The 11,877-nt window shown below is 47.3% G+C and overlaps 1 protein-coding gene across 2 annotated transcripts in view; it reads left to right on the plus strand.

The window, feature by feature from the left end:
- The first annotated feature begins 9,120 nt into the window (after positions 1–9,120).
- ACTC1 (actin alpha cardiac muscle 1) overlaps positions 9,121–11,877 on the plus strand; it is a 4,626-nt gene continuing 1,869 nt past the window's right edge. Inside the window, exons 1-4 of one of the 2 annotated variants that reach the window (XM_007462508.1) lie at positions 9,121–9,249; positions 10,434–10,758; positions 11,439–11,600; positions 11,709–11,877. The exon at positions 11,709–11,877 is cut by the window's right edge and continues 14 nt beyond it. In XM_007462508.1, coding sequence (XP_007462570.1) covers positions 9,121–9,249; positions 10,434–10,758; positions 11,439–11,600; positions 11,709–11,877 — 785 coding nt within the window. The remainder of the gene's footprint in view (positions 9,250–10,433; positions 10,759–11,438; positions 11,601–11,708) is intronic. The other variant, XM_007462509.1, reaches the window with a different exon arrangement.

Raw genomic sequence — 11,877 nt, forward strand, 5'->3', positions numbered from 1 at the left:
TCCTTTAAAATATTTTGGTAAGTGATTTGTAAAATGAAAGACTAAGAACACTTTTGAGTTTCCACATAGGTGAAAGCAAACCTGAATCTCCCAAAATTATTTGAAGTCCTTTGTTCAGAATCAGTCACTGAGAACTGAGTATCTTCTTGATTGATGCTGAGAATTTAAATAGTGTTCAGAAAAAAAAAATAGTGTTCAGAGAGACGAGAAGGGTAAAAGATACTTTATTGGAAATGACACAAGCTCTGAAAGCAGTACTATATTTTCCTAGCAAGACACTTTTTCTGGTAAAAGGTATATTGGTACACATCACAGTCTCAGGGTGGTGACATTATGAAATGTTAACTAGACCTTCTACTCCCACAAATATCTGAGGAAACAAAGAGCATTTGTTCAGTCTTGACCACTGCCCAAGACCAACTTTTTTTTTAATTAAATTTTATTTTTTTTATTGGAGTATAGTTGATTTACAATGTTGTGTTAGTTTCAGGTGTACAGCAAAGTGATTCAGTTATACTTATATACACATTCTTTTTCAGATTCTTTTCCCTTATAGGTTATTACAAAATATTGAGTATAGTTCCCTGTGCTACACAGTAGGTCCTTGTTTTTCTATTTTACATATAGTAGTGTGTATATGTTAATTCCAAACTCCTAATTTATCCCTCCCTGCCACCCTTTCCCCTTTGGTAACCATATGTTTGTTTTCTATGTCTGTGGGTCTATTTCTGTTTTGTATATAACAGCAACTTTTTAAAAACTCTGTCTCCGTGACTGCAACTGAAGCAGATGCTTTGGGAAGGTGTGCTTGGTCTCTCCACAGTGATCTCCCTATGAAATAGAGGAAACAGAAGGAATAAAACTTTTACTCATGACGGATTCTCTCAGTTTCACGTAAACGTGTTTCACGTAAACGTGTTCCACGTGAGAAAGTAGGCAAGCTTAACATTTAAGCTTTCATATTTAGTCAGAATAAAGGTTAGTTTCCAGGTAGATCAAAGAAAACTCTGACTACACAAAGATATAAACTATGGAACAATATTTTAGGGTTTGCTCTTTAGGCCTGAAGCATGGGCACTTCTAGAACACTGGAGCTGTTCTAATAAACAAGGGTTTCTGCCTCTTGGGATCACTTTTGCCACTTCCATTACCATTTTGGGGCCCACGCCCCTGAGTCGGACAAAATGAGCACAGTTTACCTAAAGTTTTTCATTGCCCGGTGTGGAAGCAAAGCCTCAGCCCTTGTACCAGTATCTACAATGTGTTTCCGATTTATCATCTTCAGTTTTCTATTCAGATAGAAACTCATGGGAAGGGTGGAGGGGATATAGGTCTGTACCCCCATCACCATCTCCCTGCCTGCTCTCCTCATCTCTCCCACCACCCTGAGCTGGCGGTTTAGCGATGTGATCCTTGAGTGGACACAGAAGGGACTGATTGTGCCAGTCCAAGGGCTCCCTTTCTGCACCCTTAGGAGTAGGGCTCTGGACAGAGGAGTGAAGACGGCTCTACCCACTGGTGGAGAGATGAGCCTAGCATGAATCTTTTGTGACAGCTATAAATATTGAGCTACGCTACAATATTATACAGCAACTGGAAGCTCTCCCTGGAAAATAGCATATTTAAATAGAGTTTGCAAAAGGGTTAACTGAACAGAGGACACCCTTCCTGTTCACCCATAAAGAATGTTCTCACCTGAGGACTACCCAGTCCTTGCAGGTATTTCTTGGGTGATATGATACTTTATCTGGTTACATCCTTTGGGTCGTGCTCGTGATTGTTCTGATCACTTGTCAAAGCCACATCAGGGGTCAATGGCAGATTCTTTTCTCAGTTCTCAAAGGCTGGCTCGTCTCTCTGAAATGCCACACACATGGAGACCTACTTATTTGTGTGAGTGCCAGTATTCTCAATCAAGTAACTGCTCGAGACACCTTTTCAGCTGTTTTTATTTTGGAGGAACAATCTTGGTTTCCTGCCTCTGGTTAACACAGGTGATTGGCTTTAGGGAAAGCCTTCATTTTTATTATTTTTTAATTTATGAAATTAAGTTAGAGTCTGTAAACATAAGAGGAATTGGTTATTTGTAGACCTAACCAAGAGGAGTTTGGAAATACTCATCATAAAATAGCTGTAAATATTCCCTAAAACAACCACTTTCAGACTCTCCACAGAAAGACAAAGCCTACAGTAATACATTTATGTGGTTTAGTTTTATGTTCATGATAGATTCCTCTTTTTAGACTGTAATTTTGAAACAGTTCAACAGCTGAGTTGGCAACTAAAACCCACCCTCTAAAATATATAAGTGAAATGTGGATGCTATAATCCTAAGGGCAGAGCCTGCTCCCAGTTTGGCATTCTTTGGTTCCAGCTGTTGACTAGAGATAAGTTAGATTATAACAGTAAAACCAAAAAATGCTGTTAATGCAAATTCCTTGCATTGCATGTCTCTCTTTAAAGAGCAAGTGGACATTCTTGCAAATGACCAGAATAGGAGGCTATTTGTCTTTTCTCAGCCCAGCGACTGTAAGTAGATATGGAAGGCAAGGCCTCATGAATTTTATGTCACATTTAATTTTATTTTAAGGAGGTTAAAATAGAGGGCTTTCAAGCCTCAACCAGGCATGTCATTTTCTTTGTCCTTCTCAGTTCAGTGTTTCCTAGTTCACCACAACAAGCACTTACAATTTTCATAGTGAGGGAAAGGTTATTTTAGATCCCCAGTTATACGTACCATGACGTTAAGATGAAAATTAAAATGATACAATCCCTTATACAGGACCTTATATAGACAAAGCATGTTTTCATGAAGCAATATATGCTTGCATGGGGATAGAAGAAACCGGCAGACATACGCAAGACATCTTGTACTCTTGGATACTTGTACAGTGATCCCCCCAATTTCAATTTCAAATATTCTCTCCATGGTCCCCATGAGTTCATTTTTATCTGTCTATCTATCCATCCATCCATCCTTTGTTTTCTCTCACAAAAGACGTATGACAGCTTACAAAGATAGATGGACAAATCAAATTTAAATGTGGAAGAAAAAGGAAAATGAAAAATAGATGAGGGTGTGCAAGATAGACGATAATGATTTGTAATCATGTTAACAGTTGGGCCACAAGTGTAGTTTTCTAAGATTTTTCTTGGCCACTGCCAAAAGAAAAATCTGGTTCGTCACTAGATTCAGGATCTACGGGATCAAAACAAACCATTTACTTGGTAGAAGCCCTTTGTTCTTGGAACTGGAGCCAGACAGGAAATTCTTCTAAGAGGCTCGTAAAGAAGACAGTATCCTGTGATGAACACCCGTGACAACATCTTTGCAATAGAGGTGGTGACCTATTTCTTACACAACACCCCCCCCCATGTAGGCTGGTGACATCATATTAAAGAGGTCTGTAAAAATGGATTCTGCAGCTGGCAGTCAGTCCAGCTTCATCTAGAATCTGACCATGTACACATATGAAGTCTCAAGATAGTGCATGGACCCAGTACGTACTTAATAAATGTAAGCAATTAGTATTATTGCTACACACTGTTGCGTGTCAGCTGTGTGCCTGCTTTTGATGGGGAAGAGATGGGCTCCACACACGCAGCAGAGTGAACTTAGTGGGCAAGAGCATCTCTGAGCTCACAGCTCTCACCTCCCACGCACTTGTGTGATCTCAAAATGCAGCCGTGTTCAATTTGGGTGATGCCACATGTGGGCTCTCTAGGGAAGACAGGCTTGCTCCAGGTAACACTTGAAAAGCCGAAACTCCATAGTTACTGCCAGTATGGGGGGGAAGCCAAATCTGAGCTAAGTGGAATACCTTCCCCACAGAAACCTGCCAGCTTCAGCACTTCATTCTAGGAGGATTCAAACTCCTTTTAAGGAGTTAAAAAGATGAGAAGTCCTTTGTGATTTCCCAGGATAGAAGAGAGTGAAGATTTGGCTTTTCGCTCATTAGTCCCAGGTGACTCCAAGATCCAGAAGGATCTCCCTTCTACATTCTGCTCCCCTTCCTTCATCCTCCCTGTCTTGCCCTCTTTTTCTAAATCTCATTAAATGGTTCATCACAGTTGGTCCTATCATGTCAGAAGGCAGTGACTGCCAGAATCTGCCTAGAACAGAATTCATTTGGAGTTGAAATACCCTCCGCCTGGGTTAATCTCCTCGGTGGTTGCACGTAAAGCACGGGGCAGCATGTGGTGGAGATTAGGCATGCCTTGGTATTGAATTCTGAGCTCCAGGATGTGTGTGGGCCTGCATCCCTCACAGCCACGTCACTTTCTTCTTTTAATGAAAGCCGAAACCCCGCTCCTGCCAGAGGACAGTGGGAGTGAACAAATGTGTAGGAAAAGAAAATAGAAATGGTTGGGAAGGCTGGCTCCCCGACCCCTGGTCTGGGCTAGAAACAGCCCACCCGCTCCTTCCTAGCCCATGGAATGCAGGAGGGGCTGCAAGAGAAGCCAGGAGGGCTCCTGGGGAGGAATTAAGTGTGGTTCAGTATGTTTCTGGCTTCTCTGTAAATACTGGACACCTCCGAATGGAAGAACAGCTGAGAAAAGTGACTGCTAATCCCCCAGTGCCAGGAGGAGGCCTGCCTCTCCCTTCTAGATCCCAGCAGATGGTGGATGAAACAGGCTTCCCTTGAGGCAAGGGCAGCAGGAACCGTCCCACCTTCTGTTCCTTCAGCCAGCCCTGCACGTCTCCCTCATGGCCTGTCCCTGCCCAGAAGGGCCTCGCCGGCCCTCGAGAGCCTTGGGGACACGCCCCGGCTTTGGCTTTCGCCAGCCGGCTGGGATGCTCAAGGTCAGCCAAGCTGGACTCGGGCCAGCGCTGGCAGCTTGGGCATCCTTCAGCAAAATTCCACGGGCCTGGGGAAGAACAGCCAGGCAGCATCGCCACGTTTCTCCCTCTGTGAATTACCTGGGGAAGAGGGGTGGTGACTTATTTAAGATGCACATGCACTCTTCCAGGATGAAACCTGGGAATCTGAATTGCTGTTAGAGGTAACTTGGCTGCAAGTGGTTCTAGCATTCTACTTGGGGCAACAGCAGCCCAGGTGGACTGGAAGGCATTTGGGGTGGTGGATAGGAACAGGCTGTAGAGTCTGGTGCCTGGATTTGAAGCCTTAGCCTTCCATTTGCTCAGCCGTGTGACCTTGAGCAAAGCAGGCGCCACGGTTCCCTACCTCACAGGATACAAACCAGTCTTTCTCAAACTGCAGGGCACAGCCGTACTTGGGTTTTGAAATCAATCTGGTCACAATTCACATCAAAAAATGTAACTAACTGGGAGGTTGGCTACACGGCAACGTGAATGTCCTTAACGCTACTGAACTGTACAACTTTAGTTGGTTAAGGTGCATTTTATGTTATATATATTTTACCAAAATTAAAAAAAAAAAGAAATGTCTAGACTGCACCACAGGTTAAGTCATTTTTAGATACTTAAGTAGACACGACAGAAGCCAATCTCAATTTTCAAATTAAACGGATCCCTGAAAAAATTGTGTCAAATGAAAACCAGTCATTGAATCTTATTTTCCATTGACTTATAATTTAAGTAAATATATAAAAACAGCATTTAGAGTTTTAAAACGTGGAAAAATTTTTTTAACATCTTTATTGGAGTCTAATTGCTTTACAATGGTGTGTTAGTTTCTGCTTTATAACAAAGTGAATCAGTTACACATATACCTATGTTCCCATATCTCTTCCCTCTTGCGTCTCCCTCCCTCCCACCCTCCCTATCCCACCCCTCCAGGCGGTCACAAAGCACCGAGCTGATCCCCCTGTGCTATGCGGCTGCTTCCCACTAGCTATCTACCTTACGTAAAATGTGAAAATTGAGCAGTATTGCAATGAACAAATAGATCTTTAAGGGGAAAAAGGTATTCTTACCATAAATATAGTGCATAAGAAAATATGTTTTGTTCCAAGTGGGAAAAAGTGAAATTGTTTTTAAACATTTTAAGGGTGAAGATTATTTCATGAAACTGGTCTCAGTATTCCACTGATCTACCCACCCCTGCTCCCGGGCAGACTGTTTCCTAGGTGGGTGGACTGGAATTGGCCTCCTGAGCCCTGGAAGTATTTACAAAGGATTCAGGGAATAACCGTGGTGTTCAGTGATCTGCTAGACTTGCCAGGAGTTCCCTTTACACATATGGCAGTGAATGTGGGAATGTGCCACCAGTCACTCCCAAGGAGAAACTCTTTCTTTCACACAAGTGTTAATGCACTTCAGTCCTACTCTGCTTTAAAAATAATGAAATGCTTCCTCAGGAAGGCTTTCTCTGAACCCTCTTTTGAATCCCTCTTTTTGTGACTATCCCAATGATTCCCTTGTTCTTCCTAGTGTGTACCATAACTGTCCCTGACTTGTCTGTGGCTGCTCTGCAGTATGAGTCCTGCTCTGTTTTATTTCTGTCTTCCAGCGATTAGCACAGTTCTTGTGCCATAAATATTTGCTGAATCAATAAGCGAATGACATTGACCCAAATCTTCAAAAGTGAGAGCTATAGCTGCCCCCAAAAGTATCACTGTTACTGAATTGTAATAGTTACAATTTGCTTTGTATCTTCTATGTGGCTTATATCACTCGTCTCTAATTATTACAATAACTAATAATCTCTGCCTGAAAAGAGTTACTGTGTCCTTTTTCAGAGGGGAAAATTGAGGCTTATGAAAGTGAAGTGACTTGCCCAAGAGCAAAATAGGCAGTAAGTGATAGAGGCGGGTCAAACCTAGGAATGTTGGGCTGTAACACCCGTCCCATTTCTCCTTCTTTTTGGTTCTTCTGCATCTGCCTGAGCCAAAACAGCTCTGCTCTTTGCATCCTGTCAACAGGCATTTTCACTGAAAAAGGCCTATCGTGTGGCAGAGGGTGATTCCAGCTGGCGTGACCCTCACCTGGCTCCATCACCCAGCCGCCCTCATACTTTCTTCTCCAGACCAACCCAAACATGGTTGGGGAGCTCAGCGGGGAGGGCCCAGCATTCCCCAGTCTGGACAAGTATCTAATCAGCAGGCCTCCTTAGCATATCAATCCAAGACCACTCCAGAGATGGATGCCTGAGCCCAGTTTCTATTTTTAACTGGTGTGAAGGGGAGGAAAAACACAAGCATTAAAAATCAAAGTGCCAGTCAAGAGCTGAGAATACAGGGCAACCCAGGGCAAACCAGTGATCTGTGTCCTTCTTATGTCTCTCTGTTTCTTTCTCTCCTCCTTGATTCAAGTAATCCCTTTCTCCAGAGTCTCAAGGTCCTCCACAAAGAAGCTGATACCATTTATACCAATGCTTCTCACACTTCAACATACATATGACTCAACTGAGCATCTTGCTAAAATGCAGATTCTGATTCAATAGTTCTGGGGTGGGGCCTGAGACTGCTTTCCTAATTCATTCCTGGTTATGACCATACTGTGCATCCCGGTGATATGTTCAGTCGGCTGAAGTGGCTGTTATCTTCTTGACGAGAACATTTCTCTTTCAGTCTTGTCTTTGCCTGGAATAAACGCTTTTGCCCCCAGTTTATGAATGTTCATCTCTCCACCAGCAAGTGGACAAGCAACCCTTGGCATTTGTTCCTTCATTCCCTTTGGCAGCAGGGGAGTCTTCCCTGGCCTAAAGGCAGGAGTCTGAGTTTGAGCAAAACCCTGGAATCATAGAGGAGAGCCCCCTGATGTCCCAGCTGGGGTAAACCTGCCCTCTCCTTCAACAAGACTGGGCAGGCTCTCACAGCAGCTGTTTCCAGCCTCTTTCCCTGCCCAGCCCCTGAGCCATGCATAAATTGGGGACCAAGGTGGCCTTGGTTAATCTCAGCTTTCTGCACAGCCCCAGCTCTCCGAGTTGTCATGCAGGTTGGTGGGGACTAAGCCAGGAGGGTGCCCTGTCCCAGGCACCCCTTTTCTGGCCACCCAAATGTGCTGCTGTGGTGCCCTTTGGGCCCATGAGGACTGCCAGGGCTCTGCTCCCCCAGCTCTCCGTCCGGGAAGATGAGAAGCTGCCGTCACTCCCCTGCTGCCCTGGCCCAGCTGTCAGGACCCCTCAGCAGAGGGCGGGGTGCCAAGCCTTCCCCCTTGCGTGTGGCTTGTTGTCTCTTAGGCTGGCGGGGCTGCTGCGGAGCCAGCCACAGCACACCCAGGGGGCACCTCCACCCAAGAAGGGGAAGGGGGCGGGCTGGCGTCACCCGGTCTTCCCCTGCCCCGTACCCTTCACCGCCTGCCCCTCCCTAGCTCCCTATTTGGCCATCCCCCTAGTTGCCCCCTCCCCTTCCTTACATGGTCTGGGGGGCCCCCGGGCTGATCCTCTCCCCTGCCCTTGGCTCCATGAATGGCCTCGGCGCTCCTCAGTGGTGCGAAGGCGACCAAATAAGGCAAGGTGGCCGACCGGGCCCCCCACCCCTGCCCCCGGCAGCTCCAACTGACCCCGTCCATCAGCGCGCTATAAAGCCGCGCGCCCCGCGCGGGGCACCAGCGCCCGCCACCGCCCGAGCATCCGAGCCGAGCCCGCCCCGCGGACGGTGAGTCAGCGCCGCCCGCCCCGCGCCTGGAGCCGGTGGCCCGCGCCCCCGCCGCTCCATCACTTTTTTTCCCCTTAAGACCAAACTTTTCATTTGGTTCTAACTTCTTTTGTCCTGGGTCTCGGTCTTCACTGGAGAGGGGCGCGTGGAGGGCTAGCCTTGGGTACTGGGTAGCCCCAGTGGGGCTTTTGGGGTCCCTGCTGCCGCGTGCTTTTCCCTCCAGCTGGGGCTCGAGCATGGATCGGGGTGTGGATGGGCCCGAAGTGGCCTCCCGGTTCGGGAGAAGGCGAAAATGTAAAGGGCCGGGGAGGACCTGCTAAGGGGTGACCGTCCCTCTTGCACTGGGGCAGGGGAGGAGCCTCCTGGCCTGGGAGCCTGGGCGGTTCCTCTCCCCTGCTCTGCGGCTTCTTCCCACCCTCCTTTTTCTGCCCCGAGGGGCAGGGCGACGGCAGCGTCCCCCGCCCCCCTCCCCTGCCCGGGGACCCCCATCTGCCCTGTCCCTTCCTCCGGGGACGCGGACGAGGCCAGCTCCGCAGGCACTGAACGTAGGCCGCCTTGCTCTCCTCGATCCGTAGACCCCACGGAAGCTGCGCTAAGATGTGCGACGACGAGGAGACCACCGCCCTGGTGTGCGACAACGGCTCCGGGCTGGTGAAGGCCGGCTTCGCGGGCGACGACGCGCCCCGCGCGGTCTTCCCTTCCATCGTGGGCCGCCCGCGCCACCAGGTAAATTTCCCGCCCCGCACAGCCTGCCCTCACCTGGAGCAGTCCCCAGCCCCACTCCACACCCCTTCCTGCCACCTCTTCAGCCCAGCAATCTAGGAAATGTCTCGCCTGCCCCTCCTGCTGCATGAACTCATTAGGTCAGATGGGAAACGTTGGATTCGCCTCCAATCTGGGCCCAGACAAGCAATACTCACACCCTCCAGCAAACCGGGAAACGTGCAGCACCCCCCACTCCCCCAGTCCACTTCAGGGACACAGCTCTGCCAGGGGTCCAGCTTCCTCCTGTGAAAAGGCAGCAGCTTCTCTTTTCCACTCCTGACCTGCATTTTTAGTCCTCAGTATCTTCTCTAGCTGTTATACATTTCACTTTACTCCTTGGCCTCCCTTTTCAGTCCTGTTCAAAACTCATAATAATACAACATATCCGAACCAACCAGGAGCCAAGCCACATTGCTCCCTCTTGTTCACAGCCAGTTTATAGGGCTCCCAAAATGTAATCCATCTGCTTCCTGGCTGTTGCATTTTTAGAAGCCAGTCGTGACAGAGGCAGTAAAGTGCCATGGTGACAGTGACATACCACCTTGTTTATTAAAAGAAATGCCACGCTCTCTGGCTTTGCCTCAGTGCCTGGCCAGACACGCTGCCAGGGGGGAGAGTGGTATTCCTCAGTGTGGGTGGACCATGGGTACTCCAGGACAGCTCTAGGAAGGCTGGATTTCCCAGACAGGATGGTAATAGCATATCAGTCCATCTTTTTATGTTTACTTGATGAATGTCAAAATCTTTTCTTAGGAGAAATACAGTGTGTCATTAATTCAGTCATTCCACAATGTAGTCATTTATATTCCAGTTGACATAGGTGATGAGCTTAATAATTTAATGAAGGCATTATGGTATTTTAAAAATGAGGTGAGGCTCTGCTTCTTCCGTGAAATAGCTTCATTTCTCCCCATCCCTAGTTATATTCTAAACAATAGCATTATACCTCTTGGGGGTGGGGTGGGGAGAAGGTACAAGATTAACTTTGGATGATATTTCTGAATTGGGGTAAATTCCTATTGTTTATTATTTCTCGTATTCATAAGATGTCACTTGACTTGGGCAGTTAGATAGAAATTAATAAGGCATTGATTATATTCCTGACACGGTGGAAGCTTGATTTTCTCATGACTTTCTTCTTGTAGGGAGTCATGGTGGGTATGGGTCAGAAGGATTCCTACGTAGGTGATGAGGCCCAGAGCAAGCGAGGTATCCTGACTCTCAAGTACCCCATTGAGCACGGCATCATCACCAACTGGGATGACATGGAGAAGATCTGGCACCATACCTTCTACAATGAGCTCCGCGTGGCCCCCGAGGAGCACCCCACTCTGCTCACTGAGGCCCCACTGAACCCCAAGGCCAACCGTGAAAAGATGACCCAGATCATGTTTGAGACCTTCAATGTCCCCGCCATGTATGTGGCCATCCAGGCAGTGCTGTCCCTGTACGCCTCTGGTCGTACCACAGGTGTGTTGGGATTGTGAGATAGTCCCTGATTAATTACATTCCCAAGTCTTTGACCTTACTGGGAATCAGTTTCCCCAGTGAGAAAGGAATGATCCCTTTCCTCACGCTCCCTGGGAAGGTGTCTCTGCTAAGGGAGAGGGGTAACAATAATACCCTGAGGTTGGTTTCAGAGCACACTTATTTCTAAGAATTGAAAGAATACTGAGTTAGATCCTCCCCTTGCCTAAAGTATTAGATGTCACATATTGAGGCTTTGCACAAACTATCAACCTGGAATGCAGCAGTCATTGGTGTGTGTTCACACCATCACAGCCCCTGGGCAAACATCCCTACAGGGTCTGAGTCAAAAAAGAGAAGAACATGTGTAAGTTAGATGAGAGGAAAGAAAAACACGCCTGCTTGCTTGCAAAAGGTGCTAACAGCTGGTAAGAGGGCTGGTCATTTGAAAGTGTCCTGGGAAAATTTTTCTACTACAATATTTAAAAGGGTGAACTGTTGCTGGCTTCAGATTTGGCATCCATTATGCTCATTTTTATTCTTCATGTGTAAGGGATCTAATTTTATCTGGATCCTTGCCCAGCGCTAGTATCTCTTAGCCAGGATTGGAAGTAGGCTTTGACATGGCTAAAGCAGTGGTGTCCTCAGAGATTGACCTTGTTCTTGTCTATTTTCTCTGACAGGCATTGTTCTGGACTCTGGGGATGGCGTAACCCACAACGTCCCCATCTACGAGGGCTATGCTTTGCCCCATGCCATCATGCGTCTGGATCTAGCTGGTCGGGATCTCACTGACTACCTCATGAAGATCCTCACTGAGCGCGGCTACTCCTTTGTCACCACCGGTGAGTGTGTGTGTATCTCATCTGCCATAGTACCCAGCGAACCCACCTACCTCCTCAAGGTTGATTTCACCTTTCAGAGCTTAACTGTGACACCCTTTATTTCTGCAGCTGAACGTGAAATTGTTCGCGATATTAAAGAGAAGTTGTGCTACGTCGCTCTGGATTTTGAGAACGAGATGGCTACGGCTGCTTCTTCCTCCTCCCTGGAGAAGAGCTATGAGCTGCCTGACGGCCAAGTCATCACTATCGGCAATGAACGCTTCCGCTGCCCTGAGAC

This window comes from Lipotes vexillifer, unplaced genomic scaffold, assembly GCF_000442215.2.
Source record: "Lipotes vexillifer unplaced genomic scaffold, Lipotes_vexillifer_v1.1 scaffold164, whole genome shotgun sequence".
Classification (NCBI taxonomy): Eukaryota; Metazoa; Chordata; class Mammalia; order Artiodactyla; family Lipotidae; genus Lipotes; species Lipotes vexillifer.